This window comes from Sphaeramia orbicularis, chromosome 9 (genome assembly GCF_902148855.1).
Source record: "Sphaeramia orbicularis chromosome 9, fSphaOr1.1, whole genome shotgun sequence".
In the NCBI taxonomy this organism is placed as follows: domain Eukaryota; kingdom Metazoa; phylum Chordata; class Actinopteri; order Kurtiformes; family Apogonidae; genus Sphaeramia; species Sphaeramia orbicularis.
In genome coordinates this window covers 30,088,683-30,109,951 of record NC_043965.1, presented here as the reverse complement: position 1 = coordinate 30,109,951, position 21,269 = coordinate 30,088,683, and the positions used below count along the sequence as shown (strand labels likewise).

At 39.8% G+C, this 21,269-nt stretch overlaps 1 protein-coding gene across 1 annotated transcript in view; it reads left to right on the top strand.

Annotated features, from left to right (window-relative positions):
* adgrv1 (adhesion G protein-coupled receptor V1) overlaps nt 1-21,269 on the top strand; it is a 112,954-nt gene that overhangs the window by 37,103 nt on the left and 54,582 nt on the right. The window contains 44 exon segments of the mRNA XM_030142528.1: nt 166-664; nt 894-1,203; nt 1,362-1,571; nt 1,875-2,005; nt 2,148-2,247; nt 2,358-2,537; nt 2,673-2,836; nt 3,195-3,282; nt 3,480-3,503; nt 4,226-4,304; nt 4,392-4,530; nt 4,628-4,769; nt 5,259-5,524; nt 5,610-5,785; nt 5,939-6,066; nt 6,457-6,638; nt 7,054-7,200; nt 7,332-7,412; nt 7,516-7,780; nt 9,445-9,567; nt 10,062-10,284; nt 10,394-10,598; nt 10,969-11,115; nt 11,254-11,509; nt 11,993-12,195; nt 13,122-13,298; nt 13,458-13,631; nt 13,796-13,975; nt 14,235-14,399; nt 14,588-14,708; nt 14,830-14,953; nt 15,053-15,191; nt 15,326-15,511; nt 15,600-15,835; nt 16,031-16,179; nt 16,284-16,482; nt 16,679-16,898; nt 16,991-17,230; nt 17,837-17,986; nt 19,016-19,236; nt 19,327-19,606; nt 19,728-19,871; nt 20,483-20,654; nt 20,915-21,056. Of these exon segments, the coding sequence (XP_029998388.1) occupies nt 166-664; nt 894-1,203; nt 1,362-1,571; nt 1,875-2,005; nt 2,148-2,247; nt 2,358-2,537; nt 2,673-2,836; nt 3,195-3,282; nt 3,480-3,503; nt 4,226-4,304; nt 4,392-4,530; nt 4,628-4,769; nt 5,259-5,524; nt 5,610-5,785; nt 5,939-6,066; nt 6,457-6,638; nt 7,054-7,200; nt 7,332-7,412; nt 7,516-7,780; nt 9,445-9,567; nt 10,062-10,284; nt 10,394-10,598; nt 10,969-11,115; nt 11,254-11,509; nt 11,993-12,195; nt 13,122-13,298; nt 13,458-13,631; nt 13,796-13,975; nt 14,235-14,399; nt 14,588-14,708; nt 14,830-14,953; nt 15,053-15,191; nt 15,326-15,511; nt 15,600-15,835; nt 16,031-16,179; nt 16,284-16,482; nt 16,679-16,898; nt 16,991-17,230; nt 17,837-17,986; nt 19,016-19,236; nt 19,327-19,606; nt 19,728-19,871; nt 20,483-20,654; nt 20,915-21,056 (7,887 nt within the window).

Below are 21,269 nucleotides of genomic sequence, written 5' to 3'. Positions count from 1 at the left end.
TGTTGATACTGGCGCAAGGAACACTGATCTGCCTTGGTGGATCTAGTTAAATTACTTTTTTAGCCTATCGATTTCAATTTGTAATTTTCTCACATACATACTTAGATTAACCCCCTTCACATTTCTATCCCTCAACCTTTGTCACCTTCAATACTGTCATTTCAGAGGGGGTCACTTTGGTCGATTGGAGATCCTCTACAGCACCTTCGAGATTGACATTGTTGGCTCTGCTCAAGCTGATGGCCAAAACCTGCTGATGTACTATGATCCCCCCAAGCCAGGTGTTCCATCCACTGGCCCTGATAGGACAGTGAACATCACGGGTCAGAGTGACCCACTGGCTGCATGTGCAGCTGCTTGTCTAAGAGAGCGAGCCTGCCAAGCCTTTTCTCTGTCATCAGGCGTGTCGCCACCATCCTGCACTTGGGTGACTTCGGTTGCTGAAGAGTTGACACCTGGTTCTCAGGTCATGACTTATGTGAAAAATGTCACTGCAGCTGCTGTTCTCTTCAGTGCCCAGGCTGTGGCAGGGAGTGATTACAACCCTGTGACTGCTCAAAGTGCATTCATGGAGGACGGGTCAGGGATCGCCAACCTCACAGTGCCAATCCTGACTGATAAGTTCCCTGAAATGGATGAAAGCTTTTCTATACAGATTCTAAAGGTAGGCCACACTGCTTTTAATTATTCTGAAGCCAGAGATTAGGTGTTGTTTTGTGATTTTGTGTGCCCAATGTGTGTCTACATAAGAAAGTTTTGGGGCCAGAGAGATGCTAAATAGGTATTAATATGATGTATTCTGTGTTTTACATTAATCTGCAATATAATATTTTTTATTAGATAATGTATTGCTGTAAAATGTATTAATCTTAATAATTATGTGTTTTTTGAAGGTAGAGCTGATGAATCTTACTGTGGAACAAAAGAATCTGCCCTCCATTGGTCAGCCAGACAAAGCTGTGGTCACCATAGGGATGAATGGAGATGCATTTGGCGTGTTTGTGATATATATTCTCAGTCCCAATGCCACTAATGAAGGACTCTACCTAGAAGTACGAGAGGAGCCTATGGTTGTTGTACCTCTGGTTATAGAGAGGCGTGGAGGGAATCTGGGGACAGTCAGTGTGGAGTGGAGATTTGTAGGGGGAAAAGCCACACCAGGTGATGACTTCACTGGCACTGGAGGGACTCTGGTGTTTGATGGTAGGTTGATCAATTTATGTTATTTGAAATGCAAACTTTAAGAAACAACTTAAGTAGGAAATTTTTAGTTGTTGCTCCATGATGGTTAAATGATTGTGTTTAAGAATTGAAGGAACATCATATACACCTAACCAGGACTGCGTCGTCTGTTCCTACAGGTGATCTGAAAAAGACAATAGAGATAGTAATCAGAGATGATATTGAGCCAGAGGACAACGAGAGCCTCATGATCGGCCTTGTTAATACAGAGGGAGGGAGTCGAATCCTGCCCAGCTCAGACACTGTAACCATAGAGATACTGGCCAACGATAACGTGGCTGGGATCGTGGGATTTCATCCAAACTCACGCTCTGTCGTCGCCAGAGAGGGTGGGTTGATGCTTGATTCCTGATGCATGTATTTATTCAGTGTGCTGTATGTACAGTATGAGCACATTATTATTGTCTATAGTTTCTGTTACAGGGAACTAATTAAAAAAAGGTGCATTCTGTGGTTGTCTGTCATTAGCAAAACATGAGCAGCTGAAGTTGCTCTTATTTAATGTATTCAGTTTGATACTTTGAATTGTCTCTGTTCTGATCTATTTATAAAGGGAAAAGAAGAAATATGTAAAACAAACACTATACTTCACATTTCCCTTTTTCGGGCTGACAGTATACTTTATGCCACAGGTGAGAGACTATCCTTATTAGTGGTGAGGACAGTTCCAGGTCTGGGAAATGTCACCTTGAGCTGGTCTGTCAAAGGACCCAGAGTGGACCGAACATTCACCCAAACCTCTGGGACACTTTTCTTCACTGAGGTAAAAAACATGGGATCATAGTCACAGATCGGTCGGTTGTTTTTGTTTTTCACATATGAGTGATCACCAGCAGAGTCTATTAAGTTTTTTTAACTGTGATTTGCTCCAGTACAAATGAAAGAATTATTATGCACATCTACAGGGACAGCTGAATAAAACAGTAATCCTGCAGCTTCTTGATGATGCCACACCAGAGGACAAAGATGAATACAGGGTATCCCTGTCCGGCATTCAAACTTTTGGTAATAAAGCTGGTGGTCTATGCTTGAGAAGAATCCATACACAAAAGATTCAAAAATGCTTAAAATAAACACACTCTTACACAGTTTAAAAGTTCCTGTCATCTGCGCAGGTGTTGTGGCGACAGGTCATGCTGCTTTGGATGTTCAGGGCAGTGAGGCAGTGATTAGTGTTGATACCAGTGATGAGCCTTTTGGAATGTTGACCATAGCACCGTCATCTGTCAAGGTGACCGCAGAGGAACGTGAGCATGTTATAAACATCTATGTCAACAGGGAGTTTGGAGCCTCAGGTCAGTGGTCCAAGTGTAAAGACAAAAATTGTCATTTAGTAATGGAATTCTGCCACTGTGGATACCTACATTTAATACCTAATTCTCAAATGAATATATACTTCAATTGACGTAATTTTTTTTTTTTTTGTCCAGGGGCTGTGAACATCTCTTATGAGATCCTGAGAGGTTCTCTCCAGAACTTGTCCCAGGTAGAGGGTGCATTAGCTGACCCGGGGAAAGACTTCATTGCTGGAGTTGGATTTGTAATCCTTCAAGATGGACAGACTTCTGTAGCCATCCCTGTCACCATACTCGATGTAAAGATTTAATGTTCTCCTGCCTGTTTTGTTGACAAGGTGTTCTTTGCTTTTGTGAAGTCAATCAAACTTGGAACTCCAAGTGGAGTTTTTTTTTTTAGGCCACAATATTTAAAATGCAGTGCAACCTTTTCTGCTAAACTTCTGGCAAAACAACAGGATGCCAACAAACATACAAATAAAAAATATGGTACATTTGGAAGCATACAGATGATGCATCTTCTTGTTGATGGCTTCAAGTGATGCCTCTAGTTTTGGAGATGAATGTTTGAGATGAAAGAAATTAATTTTTTATTCAATTAAAGCTCCTCTGTGCCTCCTTTTGCAACAGTGATTCCATTTTCATTTGTTTTGACAGGACGACATTCCAGAGTTACAGGAGTTTTTCTTGGTCAACATAACATCAGCGGTCCTCATCACAACTCTCGCCACTGTTCCTGAACTGGGTAAGCAGTTCTGCAGCTTAATAACTTCTGTGTTATTACATACTCAGTTTAAGGTACATGAAAAATTATTATTGAATTTCTTCATTATTTCTCTCTGTTGGTCCTGCTATATTTTCCTATTTTACATTTTCTTAATTTTGCTAAATTGCTTTCTTCCTTTCCAAAATTCCAAACCATTTTCTCTTTTTGATGATTAGAAGTTGCGTATTGCACATTGCCAGGTAAAACATGCATTCATACGCTCATATGCTTTGCCCAGAATGTCATGTTGCTGGATGTACAATAGCCCTGTATTGTACATTGAACTACAACATTAATGCCCCATTGCAAAGTTTTGTAGTTTGCTACTGCTTTTATATAATCCAAACCACAGTCCAATTTATGAATGAGTAACTTTAGAAAGTGATGAGTAGACAGAATACTACATGCAGGGCAGCACTTGGGGGCTCCCAGAATACTATGGCTGGAGTCACACAGTAAACACACAGCCGCTCTTTTGGCAACAGTCATTATGTGGCTTGGATGGTGAGATTGATGCTTTCCATGATTGAGGAAGCCTGGGGATTTGGTGGGAGCTGAGTAGTACCGTGTGGTGAGCAGAAAGAAAGCCAAGCTAAACCTGTAGCTGGCTTGGCCATAGAGTGAATGGGAGAGGACTATTCAGGGGGTCATAAATCAGTCCACCCAAAAGACTTAACTGCTCAGCCACCCAAGCCACTTACAGAAAACGCTTCTTAGCTGTAATCCTTTGCTCAAATGTAGTATGACAAAAATTAGAGCCAATGCAGTTTCCACTTGCATAACTTATTGTTGGTGCCTATGCTGTAGTCATAGCCATGAAGTTCAGGCTGATGCTACTGTTCACACTTTTACTTGAAGCATTTTTAAACCACTGATAGGCTAAAGGTTATCATCTGTTTTCCTCTGTGTTTTCTTCTCTCAGATGTTCAAGGTTTGGTGGCTGAGATTACCATTGCAGCAAATGATGGCATAAGGGGAGTCATTGAATGGACAAACACTAGGTTAGATAGTCCCCATAATTAAAATATCATGTTGTTTTGCCCATGCACACATTATCTTTCTTAATCTAATTGTATTTCCATTTCTAGGTTTGAAGTGAATGAATCATTAGGGGTGCTGACTCTAGTCGCCTACAGGAACAAAGGGACATATGGAAATGTCTCTCTCTTCTTCTATGCTCAGAACCTGGAAGCTCAGCTAGGACTGGACTACAACACCAGTGAAACGGTCAGCTGGGGTTCACATACAGGTTCAAAGACATCACATGAGATAAGAGTTGTAGTAACATGACTGTGTTGACTATGAATTCTGTGTTTTCACCCAGATGCTGCATTTTGTTGATGGTGAGAGGCATAAGTTTGTAGAAGTGCAGATCATCGATGATGCCATTCCAGAGGGAGCTGAAAGATTCCAGCTGATTCTGTCCGAACCATCAAAAGGGCTGGAACTGGGCACCAATACCACAGGTAAATAAATAGATAAATCACAAAATGTAAAAACAAACAAACAAAATAACAGAATAATTGCTTTGATTGGTGGGAATGCTTTATAGCAGTTGTTATGGACTTGTCTAGCCTTGGGATTCACTTACTCATCAAGTTATGACCTTTTATAGTATTAAAGATTAAAGTCACACAAAAGTAAATGTGCTTACAAACTCAAGTTCAATGTGATAGCGAGTTTTTTTTTTTGTTTTTGTTTTTGTTTTTTTTAAAACAACATTTACACACTAACGTGAGTGAGTGAGTTGTTTTTAAGATACATAGGTAAGAGAAAAAAGCATTTGTTTGAGAAAGTTAAAATCCTGTTTCAAGCCAAGTCAAATACTGTTCCTCTTCCAGAAATCACATTTCATAAGATTTTTATCTAATTTATGCAAACTAATAGAAGTGATTGCAACAGGGCTTATTGCTGCTTTACTATTTACTGCTAAACATTTTTAATGTTTTTTGCAGCAACTGTGAACATCCTGGCCAGTGATGATGGGCATGGTGTCATTTCCTTTAATACCAGTGAACACTTCTTGCTGAAGGAGCCCACATCAGTGTCTGGGCTGAGTGAGAGTGTGGCCACGCTGTTTGTTGTTCGAAACCCTGAGGAAGGCACATTTGGTACCGTAACTGTTCAGTTTACCATCACTGATTCCAATGGCAGCCTAGCAGAGGGTGACCTGAGGCCAGCTCAAGGGTTTGTGGTTCTGGAAGATGGAGTGAGGTTTAAGGTGAGGGACATATGCAAGATAAATAGCAAAATGATGCCGTATAATGCACGTTAGTAGTCAGTGTTTAATTGTTTTTGCTTTTCAGATGCTGGAGATTTGGGCAGTGTTGGATGCTGAGCCTGAAGCAAATGAAACTTTCACATTGACCCTGTCCAGTCCAACCGGAGGCGCTAGACTTGGGGACCAACTCGACATACTCATCACTGTCCTGGAGAACCTTGCTCCATCTGGCTTATTCCGCATTGTACCCTCTCTCAACAGGTTTGTACCAAGAGAGACTGAATCCCCTTTAAAATGACTTGCAGTTAATGTCATGAACTGCATATGTATTGTTGAATCGTGGTCAAATAAACAGAAAGACACGAACATGTAATGCTACAACACAGTGACTGTTTTTGTGTATTTTCATTACAGAACTAACACAGAAGTGGTGGCTGATGAAGGTGGCAGAACAGTCTTCCTCACCGTGTCTCGAAGCAATGGTCTCGATTCATCTGTCAGCGTGGAGTGGGAAACAGAATCTGACACAGCTATAGCCTCTGGTGGGTTGATATATTTTTAGCAATATGAACCAATGATGAAAAAACTGTAAGTAATTCTGTAAAGAATAAACCATAGACTAAAATTAATTATACCAATAAAATGGATAAAATAATAAAAATCATTAACAATAATAAAAACCAAATAAAATATAAGTTGATGACAGGTATAACTACAATGGCTAGTTATAAAACATGGTAATATCAGACATTTAAAGTCAACCCAAGTTTATAAACAAAGTGTATACATTTTGCCTCTATTGTATAACTGACAAAACTGGAGTTAGAAAGTTAGTTTAATTTTCTGTTCCTTCCATTTAGTTTTAATTCCTCTACCCCTTGCCTTGTCAATGTTGCTATCATGATTGTTTTCTTTATGGTTATTTCTTCTAGAGGGTCCTGTGTCTGTGATGGGTGTGTATCAGAGCTTTGAGGACAAACCCACCTCTGCTTGGTGCTCCCTCCCTGAAAAACAGTCGCTCTTGGCTATGAGGCTGGATAGGAAACCTGCCATTGGATCCTCCTACACATTGGCAACTCTTTATCGATGGCAGGGTGTTTATGTGCCAGTAGAGGTATGCCAACTATAGTATTGTCCTGTATCAGCACAGAATCTGTTATAGAGACACATTTGGTTTAAAACTCAACAACAATGGGATAATATGAGGTGACTTCGTTTAGGTTTAAAAGTCCTTCTAAATGCAAAACCTTAAACCTCCAAGCAGTTAAAATTCTTAGTTTTATTTAAAAAAAAAAAAAAAATGATGGGGACAGTTTTCTAATCATTTTGAAACTCATCAGTCCGGGTGTTTGCAGAGTACTTGATTATGAATTACTAAATACAATTAAATGCATGTATATTAATATAAAAAAGGATAGGATGATGAATATGTCGAGTTGGTCCCACTATAGGATGAATCTTTCACAATTAAGCAATGAGCAGCTTAAAAACACAGCTTAAAAAACTCACTCTCCTTTTGTTTTATTCAGTCTGTTAGGATTCAGAACCCAAGCTCTTGTGTTGGGTTTGCACTTAATGGCTCCACCTATGTCGGCATCACACACAGTGGGCCTCCCTTTAGCCCTGCTGCCAACCTCAGCATCTTTAAACTGCAGATGGGCCATAATATCACACTGGTGAGTTGAACCCCAATTGTAGTCCTATGATCTAATGTTATATCCACATCATCTTATGGTCTAGTATCTAAAAGCATCTCACATTTTAATATTCACCTTGTTCTTTTCATATGATTTCACTTATTTTTCAGGAACAAACCTTAGGTGTTGAAGCATTGGATGTGAAACACTTTTCCACTGAAGGCAGAGATTACCTAATAGCATCAAGTCAGGTGAGGCAAACTGTTCCACTCACTCCAATAACCTAGTAATACTCTTTACTAGTTTCATTTGTGTCAAGATTATTGAGCCTAAATCTTCTATCACTTGATACAGATTTTTGTTTGGAACGGAGGCACCTTCGCTCTCTTGCAAACCCTCGACTTCGAGCAGAACATCCTCGGTGTGACTGTCTTCACTCAAGCATCTGTTCCATACGTGGTGGTTTGCACTGACAACCCCACTACCAGCTGCTTTCTCCTACAGTGGACCAGTGGAAGATTTCAGAATCCACAGCCCCTCCCACTCAGCGGCAGAGCCATTCAGGTGGAGACAATCCACACAATGGCAGAGGACACTCTCCTTCTAATTCTTATTGAAGGTGACTTTACTTACTTAAAAATAGTATACATAATGTCATGGTTGTTTTCATGATTGAACGACTGTCCCAGTTTGATGTTTAGAGAGAGCTGAAGTACCATCCCTTCCAAGTGTGCCCTGTGGGACCTTACTTTGAACCCTTTTTCTTGCCATCATTTACACTTACGATGTTTGTCAATGTAAGATGTAATTTCAAAAGTTAAGAAAGTTGCGGTTCATGGTAAAACTGTCAAAGTACCGGACTGCAACTACTACTAACTGCTGATGTGAAAGTTGGAGAAGTGATGTCATTATTACTTTGTCTCCATGATCTGTCACTGAACATGTCTTTGCAGCTTTAACATGACTGGACTGTAGTGAATTTTACCTTTTTTTAATACGTTTTCACCTGATTCTGGAAGAATGAGTTAAATGTGCCAAGAGCTGCTGTTGTAGTGTTAGAGATGTGTATCATGTGACAAAAAATGCAGTCCATTGAGCTGTTAAACACAAATCTAGATGTTTCTTTCCTATCTTTGCCATGAACCCTTACTTTCTTGGCTTTTAAAATGATCTTTTACACTGACAAACATCATATGTGTAAAAAGTTGTACAATTCAAACAAAATCAAATGATTACTTGCCTTTTTCCATTGACCACCGTTCATATTTTTTCTGAAGTTTGGTCCCATTGGGTACAGTGGATGGGGCGGGACTTCACTCCTCTCTTGGACCTTGAATCCGGCCTCCTCTTTGCTTTTATCCATCCAATAAGTAACACTTTATATTGAGATCAGCGTATTCAGCATTACCTTGTTGCTTATTAGCATATTTCTAACACATTAGCTTTTAATTAGGCAATATAAAACACTTATTGATGCCTTATTCTGTATCACCAAAACTAAAGGAAATGTAACTCAGCTGAAAAACATAATTTATGTCCAAAAAACTCGTTGCTTACTATCAATAACATGTAAGTTGAGGGAGAACTGTACTTGCAAAATATACAGAATCATCATGCTACATAATGGATAAATAAGTGCTTTATAATGCACTATTGTGATGCTAATGTGTATTTTAGAAAGCAGTGTGACCATCCAAAATAATTAAAACAAATAAATAAATACAAAAATCTGTTATAAGGCTGTTGCAGGGATTTCATATTTAGAAATGGCATTGAAGGGGAGTCAAGTGCACTTAATCTGCAATACAGTAAAATGATGGTTCTGTGTTTTACAATAATGAGATGCTTTTTTCTGTGGTTACATTCTCTGTGTACTTTCTGGTGGATTGTGTGGCAGTCCAATGTTGGTCAGGATAGTACAAACAAATCACAGAAACTTTAGAAGTCACACAGGCATATTACAGACAAAACAGATTTGTTGTCTCAACTAAGATGACAAAATTCACAATGTTGGCCAGATCATATATTTATACTACGCTCAGTATATTTTGATGAGACATAATCTCTCTGAGTCTGCAAAAGCGGTGAGTTTTCTTGGTTCAGACTTGTCGTGGGTTTACTGGAAAAGCCTCAGTGTGGAGCAGAGCAGAGCCACAGAGGTTATAATTTGTAAGTCTTGGGTGTGGCAGACAGGCCAGTCCTTACTTTACACAACCATGCTATTCTAGCATTAGAGGACATAAATTTGTATGTGTGTTTATGTGTGTCTGTGTGTTTCTCCAGATCTCTCTCCATCCTGTGAGGTGTTACAGTGGAGTTCAGGGACGCCTTCACCACAGCCGTCTCAGTCCATTCCTCACCCCGACCTCACCTCTATTCATCCCTTCAGTGATCCTTCAGGAATGAGTGAGCCAAACATCATAAACTAGTTTCTGTGTAAAGAAATAATAACATATTTAAAACAGTTATATTTGCTCTATGTCATTATAATATATCCTGATAGAACTGAGAACTGAACTTTGAAAGCTTTATGGAACAGTGCTTGTAGCATATGTACTGCCTTTATACATTGTTTTTTCCTGATAAACCACAATTTTAACTTGTTAAAAGTGTTTATTTTTTATGTTCTAAAACTGGTTTGGATGGTAAAATTATAAGGTGGTGAAACATAAAACTTTAGCTCAAGTACATTTGTGACATGAAATTGCTTTGAGTTTATAAATATGCAGTTGATTGAAACAATTTGTGTGAAATGTATAGCTTACATTTTATTTGTCATCAAGAAAATTGTTTAGAAATTGGTATTGCAGCCAAGGTATCAGTATTTCAAATACCCAGACCAATTTGCTTATTAAATTGTCCATATCATTATTTTCTAAACCTGTTTTTTTTCCTCACAGCTTATGTACTGCTTGCTGGAAGAAATGGCTCATCACTCTACTCATGGAGGTCTGATGTCAACCTGTTGACCATGATCCTGAGAGCCCCTCCGGCCGTTAGCTTTCTTTCTTTTACAGTCCCCTCCCTCAAAACCAACAAGACTCTGCTGGCCTCTGCTGAAGACAATAGCTCTACTGTTTATGAATTCACTTCAGTCTCTAACCAGTCCGACTTCATCCCCAGGTACCTAAAGTGGCTTTTGTGTATGTAGCATAAAGGCGAATAATATTTATTTAAACACAGAGAAAGCAACATGTTCTATGTTTTGTTTTCTTTCATTTTTCTTTTTTAGTTTTGGGGAGTTGTTCTTTACACCTGGTGACAGTGAGCTGGAAATAGCAGTGAATGTGATAGATGATGACATCCCTGAGGTAGAGGAGCGCTTCCATGTTAGCCTGAAGAATCCAAAGGGTGGAGCTGAGATAGGATTTGGTGGTCAGGTGACTGTCATTGTCCCAACCAACGATGATGCACATGGAGTCATCGGCTTTGCACCGGTAAGCAGATAACAAAGGTAGAAGTACTCACACCATTAACTTAAGGTAAAAGTAGACTTATCAGTGCAATTAATTTTCATGAATTCACGGTGTTACATGACAGGTAGCAACAAATAAAAAAATATCATCAGCAAAATTCAAAGTACTTCAAACATAAAAAGACTCATTATGTGGAGTGGCTCCTTTCAAAAGATGTTTTGTACACTGTTATAAAAATGAAAATATTCTTTTTAAATACTGTCCTCGATTAAATCTTTTCATCTCACTACTTGCTTATAATCATGCTGATGTCAGATGTGCATTTTCTAAGGGCAGCCATCATGTCATAGCTGCTGTAAAACCATAACATTTTGTCATTGTCTCGCCCAAGAATTCCCTGTACATGGAGGTTGAAGAGTTGCTGCAGAATAATCAAATTTCTCTTATTGTGGAGAGGAGAAGAGGTACTTTTGGCAGACTGACTGTTCACTGGGCTGCTAATGGCAGTCTAACAGACATTTATCCCACTTCAGGAGTGGTGAGTCAACTTTGCCTTTCAATAATCAAAAGACTCATTGTGTTAACTCATGAAATGCTGAACAGCTGCAGAATTGTAATATGTTTTGCTATCCACAGCTTGACATTTACAAAAACAATTTTTTTTTTTCTGTCACAGGTCACGTTTTCACAGGGCCAAACCATAGCCATCATCTCACTGGCTGTGATAGCAGATGGTGTGGCAGAGCTGAGCGAGAGCGTCACTATCACTGTCATTGATGTTACAACTGTGGGGCTGCAGGACCTAAAAAAGGCTGCAGTCATTGACAAGCAGCGGGCACAAGCTCTACTCACGATCCTACCAAATGGTTCTCCCTACGGGGTCATTGGATGGCATCTGGACACCCAGTTTACTCTAGCAAATGAACCACAGAGTAAGAATTTCTGTTCTTAAAGCTGATTAAGATCGGGTGATTAATTGCTAAATATGCATTGTGATGTAACTGCCTGACTGATATTATTACTAATCTTTTCAGAAATACAGCTCTTTATGTTCTTTCCCTTAGTCTGAAACAGTTGCTCTGAGTTGGTCTAGTTTAGCCAGTCATGCATATTTTTGGGTTGGATTTTGAAAGGGTTACGGTAATCACACTTTGAGAATTACTGTAAAGAAGATCTGTGCTTCCAGGATTTGAAGCAATTTAGGATTTGTCTCAATCTGTGCTTTGGAGTCTGGCCCAGAGAGGTCCACAAACTGGAGTAAGATACCTACGTAATGTCCTTCAAAAGTTCAGCATGTATTGGATTTCTGCTGAGTTTTATTGTCATCTGCCAAATCATGACAAGTCTTGGGAGTGTAAAAGTTTAAAATGTGTTTTTAGTGCTTTATGTAACCTCTCTGTTCTCCCAATCTGCAGAGGCTCCAATCAATGTGACGCTTACTTTAGTGAGAGAGCAGGGCTTCTCAGGCGATGTAGCAGTCCACTACCAAACAAGGCCTGCCCTTTATCAGCCACCATCCAACCAGGCCACCGCAGGAGAAGACTACACTCCCAAAACTGACACCATCGTCTTGATAGACAGTGCGCCTGTCGCCTTCATCACTGTCACAATTCTGCCAGTAAGAATGGAATTTTAAAAAAGAGTTGAATGATCTTCATAAAAATATAAGCAAGGAACAACAACAACTTTAACCATCCTACACCTCCCGTTCATTTATACTGGTTGTCATGATCAGTGCATTTTTTTTTGCCTTATGAATAAAAACATAAAGCAATTCTGTGACCAATACATGAACTCTAAACCCTTCACATTGTCTGATACTGGAAATAATCTTATGCACCAATTTACCATTTCTTGCTCTCCATTTTCCTCATTATTTGTCTATTTACTGGTGAAAATGCAGGTATAACACAGCTCTCGACAAGCATGAATCTGACATTCTTCACAGGAATGTGTAATCACTGTTATTTCATAGCTCCTTTATAAATCTGGGCTTTTACAGTGACATACATGATCAAAATACACAGTTTTCAATCAATACACAGTGCACTACAAAAATATAAAAACAATGAAATACATAAAACAATACACATGTTTTTACTGAAACACTTTTGTCATGCTTTCTTTCTTTTTGGCTTCTTCTCTGCTCTTTCCTGTACCAGTCCTGTTCAGTTTTCAGTGTCACTTCTTGGCCCAATGATGTCCATTCAATCCTCCCGCTAATGAGACTTTGATTATGTCGTGTGTATACAAATAATTTGTCATACACAAGTTTCATTATGTGGAAGAGTGCTTTATTGATGTTAGTACAAAGAGACAAAGAGTAGTTACATCAGTATTGAAAAGCATTGCCAGTGTTGCTGTCGCATGTTATTTCCTACAGTTGAAACCATAAGACATAATTTAGTTGAAAAGATTATGACAAATTATGAATCCCAGAGTATAGGGTCAGTCCTTTGGTCATGCATTGAGTAGGTGTCCAACTAACTAACATGCATTTTTTTTTTTTTTTTTTTTGTTGTTTGTTTGTTTTCTTGTGTTAAGGATGACATCCCAGAGCTGGCAGAGAGTTTCCTGGTAAATATCACCAGTGTAGAGCTCATTAGAGGGTCAGTTGGAGCAGGTCAGCCCACTTTGAAAAGACCTGGTATGGAAGTAGCAGAGGTTACCATCCAGGAGAATGACGACCCCCGAGGGATTCTGCAGCTCAATATATCTGAGGTTAATTTCTGTGTGACTTGGACCAGAATTTATCAAACAAAAACACTTATGTATGTTTGGTGATGAGCTTCAACAGTAACAATATTAATAAATGATTAATGTAGATTTTTACTAAAATTAAGTCCTGTTTTTCTCATCATCGCTCCACATCTTGTCCAGGATACTGTACTGGCCTATGAGATAGCACCACCAGACAACGTCCTCCATTTGTCTGTGGTGCGACTGGCTGGTACAACTGGAAGGCTGGTCGTCTACTGGGAGGCTCAGACAGTTACAGCTGATCTCAATGATTTCAGCCCTATCTCAGGGAATATCACCTTTCAAGATGGCCAGGTAGATGGATACATTGCCCAGTACTAAAATAACCTCGCATCAAATTACAACAAGCATTAAGTGTCTACAGATCAGTGCTTAAAGCTTGTAACTTAAAGGTATATTATCTTTGGATTTTAACTAGCTTTTTTTATAAACTTGTCTTTTCAAACCGTAATATCTAGGATGAGGGGATTATTGCCATCACCATCGTGGATGATGAGCTGGTGGAGACTGCAGAGACCTTCACAGTAAATTTGCTCCGTGTGATCGGGGGTGCTCGGCTCGGAGATGTTACCTCTGTCGCTGTTAATATTCCTCCTAATGACTCACCACTTGGACGATTTGGATTTCAAAACCTGGAGGTTAGCCTGAAATACTGTACCCACAATTACCGATACTGTACTTTCTCCACCACCTTATTTGGTCATCCAGTATGACACATAACACAATAACACATTAACCAAAGTTTAAATTCTTTCCCACTCCTATATTTTGAAAAAATAAAGCACAAACAGTAACTTAAATGTAATCTAGAGGAATGGTTGATTGATTTCTTTCCTGACTATTTACTGAATTCTGATCTATTATTTCATATAATCATCTTAATTAATCTCCTCTTAGTTTACGATCAGTGAGCCAGAATTTGAGGATGATCCTGAGTCCGTGGCAACGCTGACAGTGCAGCGTAGTCCCAGAGGTGTAGGAGCAGTGACACTGGCATGGCAGCTAGAAGAAAAAGCAACCAAAGACCTCTCACCTTTCAACGGAACCATAGTTTTTACTGAGGTACAGTAAAGAAATGATGTCATCATGTTATCATCCTTTCTAATTACTTAAGGGTAACCTTTCAGTCAGAAATGATAATATGCCATATCACTCACTACTTCTTGCTAGGTGTCATTTTATATAATAAATGTCTGTGCATAGATATGATCTAAGTTTCAAGACTAATCAGTACTTTCCATCTGTTCCAGAATGACTCCATGAAGACATTTGTGATTAGAGCCCTCGCTGACACCATTCTGGAAGGAGATGAGCACTACACTGTCCGTCTGTTTCCTGCTGAGAGTGGTGCTGTCATTGATCCCTTAAGTGGTTAGTATTCAAAATGACAAAGCCAATAGGCAAGAATATTGATTGGTGTCTTTGTCTGGACTGACTGTCATTGATTGATTAAGGTTTTTTTCTTTCCCCTTCTTTGTCATGTACTGTCCAGGCTTGGCCACCATCACCATCCGGGCAGAAAAATCTGCTTTAGGGATTATTGGAATTGCCGAATCCTCCAGAAGGATCATCATGGGAGAACCCCAGGGGGATTATAATGGGAGTGCAGTGGTCAGGTTAGATAAATTTACATCACAAACATGGGAATGCCCCGGTTAATCAAGAATTTAATAATAAAATCCTAGTGTTTTTGTGTGTGTGTGTTTATTCCCCAGTCTTGTGCGAGGTCCAGGTGTGTTTGGGGAGGTTCAAGTCTATTGGAATATCACTCCAGCTGTGCCATCTGTGTTTGTGGAGGTTTCTGGCACTGTGACTATAAAAGACAGACAGTCAGATGCCACCATTATTTTGAGGGTGCGTAGTAATGTAAAATTTTACAGGTTCCTGAAAAATACTGTCTTTATCCCAAATACAGGCCAATACGAATCATAGTAGTGACTTTCTCTGCACTGAAGGTAATGTCCCTGTCATATTTATCATAACATCAGGCTGTAGATGATGAACTCCCAGAGGAGCGTCGTGAGTACCAGCTTACACTGACCTCTGCCACTATCGGACTGGATGTCAGCCCCACAGCTCAACATGCTACAATTACTATGGCAGCCAGTGATAACCCCCATGGCCTGTTTTCATTCACCCAAAACCAGATCACAGCAAATGAGGATCAGGGAATGGTAAATTCAACAAAATGAGGCATTACTTAAAAAGCATCAGTTGCACTAATGTTACCTAAAGTTGTATGATCCACTTGCTTTTCCTCAGGTGAATGTAACAGTGAACAGATCCTTGGGTAGTCTTGGCAGTGTGTGGGTGACCTATGAAACCTCTGGCAGCACAGCAGTCAGCACAGAGGATTTTACTCCAGCTTTAGGACGACTGCTGTTCACCCCAGGCCAGACCTCACAACAAATCACTTTGCTTATTCATGACGACAGCCTTCCAGAGGGTCCTGAGGAGTTTTTCCTCAACATCACTGAAGTGGAGCTTGTCAATGTCAGGTAGAGTAAATTACCTGGGATATGAAATACAATTTAAAGTTTGTTTATTAGAATACAGAGCAGAAAAAGTGCAACAATTTTTTTAAGTATGTTCATCAGGCGCTCTTCATACATGCACTACAGAACTGTAATTGTGTCCACATTATGTTGAGACTCTCAGTAATGCTTAATTCTGTGTCTCCCTCTGGTGGTCAGTGATGTGGACTACACAGTGAGAGAGTCAGGTCTCCAGTTGGATCAGCCTCCCGAGATTGGCATCATCTCCTCTTTGTCTGTAATCATTTTAACGAATGACAACGCTGAAGGAATCCTGGAATTCGACCAGGGCTATGTCAACATTACAGGTAAAAAGCCACCATGGTGCCAAACATGATGCACCTGCTGTTGAAGAATTTGCCATGATACAGTTGATATGAAGAGATTTTGATAGAATTTTTCTCTCTTTCAGTTGAGGAAGATATTGGCTCGCTATTGATTCCAGTGGTCAGGAAAGTTGGCTCATATGGAACGGTTTCTGCTCGGTACTTTTCTAGAGGCCTGAGTGCGACCCCTAATGTGGACTACATCTTGTCTAATGGCTCAATGACATTTATCCATGGACAGAACACCAGATACATTAATGTCACTATTCTAGATGACCTAGAAAGGTGAGAGTATGAATTAAGAAATGGTGACTTCTGTGATACTAAACTGTATATTTCTTCTCTGTATGGACTGGAGGTTTGATTAATTAATTATTGAATCTGTGAAATCCCAAAGAACTTAGCAAGCGAACATGGACCGTGTACACTTGAGACATAATGTATGCAAATTCTCATTTCAAATTGAAATTGTATTTACCAGTGAATATGCCGAGATTTTTGAGGTCCTGCTGTTTGGAGCGACGGGGGGAGCAGTTCTCGGTGCTCAACATGTTACCTGGGTAACCATTGCCAAGAGTGACTCTCCAAGTGGAGTGGTGCGATTTGTCAATGAGAGCCTAATCACTGTCATCAACCCAAACTCCACTCTCAAAATCAGCCTTGTTTTGGAGAGAGCAGGAGGCCTAGTGGGTGATGCAATGGTAAGCAAACAGCAATATCTTCCCCCAGACAGTGAAATAATACCCTCTTGGTCATATTTTGACTATTTAAAACTGTTTTTATTGTTTGGCAGGTTGCTTGGATCATTCGGGGTCCGAACAGCAGAGATGTCCTTCCTCCATCCAACACAGACATTAAGGAGCCTGTGAATGGTTCCTTCTTTTTCATGGACGGAGAGGAAGGTACACGCACCATAGAGCTGCGGATTCTTCCCCATGGGGAGGTGGAGGTGGAGGAGACATTTGTTGTAGAGCTCAGCATTCTGTCTGGAGACATGGATGTAGATTCTCAGGCTGGAGCTGTAACACTGAAGGTACTGGTGTGATTGCAGTGTGGATTTTACCATCATGAAATGAATGTAATAATTATTTAAGAGGGGGGTGACACAGTGGTACAGTGGATAGCACTCGTGCCTTGCAACATAAGGTCCTGAGTTCAATTCCTATACCAGTCGATGGGAGTGGGACCTTTCTGTGTGGAGTTTACATGTTCTCCCCATGTCTGTGTGGGCTCTCTCCGGGTACTCCGGCTTCCTCCCACCATCCAATGGTGAACTGGCAACATGTCCAGGGTGTACCCCACAAGTAGCTGGCCCGTGACCCAAGTGAGGATAAAGCGGGTTCAGAAAATGAATGAATGAATTATTTAGGGATGTAACAACAATATAGAGCAACCTACAAGATTTAAATTAAATTTTATTGCGCAAATTGTGTAAGATTAAGTTTATCTTAAGATTTGACAAATTGGACCACAAATTTTTTCAGCTCAAATTTGATTGACTCTTCCACTGTCACACCACTGAAACATTTGTTTTTGTGTCATTTTTTTGAATTTTTTCTTGTTTCTCTTACATGGTGTTTTTATCTTGTTGTCTTTTATATCATTGTACACTGTCTTTTTTTGTATTTTTGCCTCCTAGATTGAGAAGTTTGGTGACCCAAATGGGATAGTGCAGTTTACTGAAGATGCTCTCAAAGAACGTGTCTACAATGAATCCACAGAGACAGAGGGCCCACACAATATATCCTTGTTGATTACACGCAGAGAGGGTGTCATGGGGAACATTACGGTGAGAGGACATTAGTACGTTTTTAACTACTCTATATTGAAGATCTGTTCCTATATGTCAGTGAGCAAAAGAAAAGCAAAACCACCACAAAAATCACTTGAACACATCCACTACCACTACTAACTACACTCAACAAAAATATAAACGCACCACTTTTGTTTTTGCTCCCATTTGTCATGAGCTGAACTCAAAGATCTAAAACTTTTTCTGTGTACACACAAGGTTTATTTCTCTCAAATATTGTTCACAAATCTGTCTAAATTTGTGTTAGTGAACACTTCTTCTTTGCTGAGATCCACCTCACAGGTGTGGCATATCAAGACAGCATGATTTTTGCACAGGTGTGCCTTAGGCTGGCCACAATAAAAGGCTACTCCAAAATGTGCAGTTTTATCACACAGCACAATACCACAGATGTCACAAGTTTTGAGGGAATATGCAGTTGGCATGCTGACTTCAGGAATCTCCAGCAGAGCTTTTGCCTGTGAATTGAATGTTCATTTCTCTACCATAAGCCATCTCCAAAGCTGTTTCAGAGAATTCATGAAGAAGACTGTGCGAGGAAAATGGTGGTCACACCAAATACTGACTGGTTTTCTGACCCCTCTGGACCACCCAATACAGTAAAACTGCACATTTTAGAGTGGCCTTTTATTGTGGCCCAGCCTAAGTCACACCTGTGCAATAATCCTGCTGTCTAATCAGCATCTTGATATGCCACACCTGTGAGGTGGATGGATTATCTCAGCAAAGGACAAAGGAGAAGTGCTCACTAACACAGATTTAGACAAATTTATGAACAATATTTGAGAGAAATAGGCCTTTTGTGTACATAGAAAAAGTTTTAGATCTTTGAGTTCAGCTCATGAAAAATGGGAGCAAAAACAAAAGTGGTGCGTTTATATTTTTGTTGAGTGTATTTAGCTAAATAAATGAAAAAAAGCAAAAGTTCTACTAACCTTTGTTTGTTCTTTTATGCCCAGCATTAATATGTCACTTTGTTAAACTTGTACTTTCTTCTTATCCAAGGTCCACTGGCAGATAAAAAGTAGCGACGATATAGCAGGGGACTTCTTAGCTTTGGCTGGCTCAGTGATCATCCTTGAAGGCCAAAGGGAAGCAGAAATTGTTCTCAGCCTGATGCCAGACACAGTGCCAGAGCTTGAGGAGCTGTATATTGTCCAGCTCACAGCTGTGGAGGGGGGTGCCACCTTGGATGCCAACCCAAATTTAATCAGCACACGCATCAGGTTTGTTGTGATACTTTAGCTACATACTGTTTGTTAGCTTCCATGTTAAAAATAAGAGCTCTTGTTAACATAAATTTTCTCTCACTTTAGGGTGCGAGCCAATGATGAGCCCCATGGTGTCTTTACCCTGAACCCTGAGCAACAGTCGATAGAAGTAGAGGGGTCAGGGTCAGAGGTCAGAAGAGTCCTGATAATGAATGTGACACGACTCGCTGGGCTGTTTGGCAATGCCAGTGTGGGCTACAGGATCAGAGGAGCCATAGATGAAGTGATGGACATTGATCAGATACTGGGAGGACAAGCTGAGGGAAGGGTGCTGTTGAGAGATGGAGAGGCCTTTGTTACAGTGACTGTGCCCATCAGCAACCAGGTAAGAAATGTTAAAAACACCGGTGCATTTATTCAGTAAAAACTGTGAATGCAATGCCTAATACCCTAGTTAACATTATGTATTTTATACATACAACACATTTCTTGTTTTCTCTCTGTAGGTGTTTTTGTTAGTGGGTGAGAGCTTCACAGCAGAGTTGACTGATGTGAGACTAGAGAGTCCACTCCAAGGCTCTCCACCTCGACTCCATTATGAGTCCAGCGTTGCTGCGGTGACTGTACCAGAAGAAGCTGCCAGCTCTGAGGTAAGCCAAGTTTAAGGAGTTTTTTTTTATTTATATTTAATTTATCCCTGAAGGAGAAACTCTTTTTTTAATTCTGTAGAGAAATAATGTAGTAGAACGTCTGTGTTCAAGTAAAATTATTTTACTCTCAATGTTTCATGGATATGCATCACGCACATCTCTGCTGGAGACCGCATGTGGTAGCTATTCCCTTAGAAATTATGTTTATACACTGTTAACCTTACACATTAAACAATATACAATACAATAGTATGGATTTTTCTTCAATTCAGGAGAGAAATTAGATGGACAGAACTGATGTAAGAATCACTGAACATCAGTTTGTTTTCTACTGGAGAACAGTTTTAGACTACAACACTATATTTTTCTGATATATTTTAAAATTTTCTAACTTAATGTATTATTGTTTGTGTTACCAATGATACAAAACAAATCCTCCTGGATAGTAAGCACTATATGCACATACACCATAATGTAACTCTTACAAAATACATGTTTAGAATTCTTTTCATTTGTATTTTTTATAGGTCAGTGTAATTTTCTGAATGAGTTTATCTGCTTTCATGATTTCATGAGAAGCACAATCCACTTAACTGTCTTCTGCTGTGCAGGTTGGGTTTGCCTCTGTAGCTCTGAAGGTTTCCAATATAGAAACTGGTGCTTGTGAGGCAGCGGTAACACGAACTGGGCTGTTTGGGGACATCACGGTGCAATGGAAAGTTGGGTATCCTTCAGGTCAGACCCCCCCTGGGTTCAGCCTAGGAGCTGTCATCCCAAGCACAGGTGAGACTGCCAAAATGAACATATCACAGTGTATTATATCTTTCTGTTTTTTGGTTCATGGTACCATTTTACTATTTCCACATGCTAATGCATTAATTAGAGCCTTGATCTCAGTTTTTGTCAAATGGCAGCACAGAATATTCACTGTGTGTGTGTGTGTGTGTGTGTAGGTGTGTGTGTGCGTGTGTGTGTGTGTGTGTGTGTGTGTGTGTGTGTGTGTGTGTGTGTGTTTGATAATGTTCTGTATTCTTTGTTTTCAGGTTCACTGACATTTGTTCATGGAGAAAGAACTAAACCAATAAATTTAACAGCCATCGCTGATACATTGGAACCGGCCGCCTATGCTGTACACCTCACTGCTGCCACCTCCAGTTCTGCAGCTGCCGGTTCTGTGAAACTCAGGTAACAGTTAAACAGTGGTCTGACAGATAAATGTGTATGAAAAAATATGTTAAAAGTAGTTTTCCTACCATAATCTACAAATTTCTGCTTATTATGAATGAGAAGGAAAAATGATTTGACGTGTTAATATACATATGGCTGTCCTTGAGGTCCTTCCACCTTATGAGAGCAATGCTAAGCAAAGAATATTATATTAGTATGAATAAGCAGTGA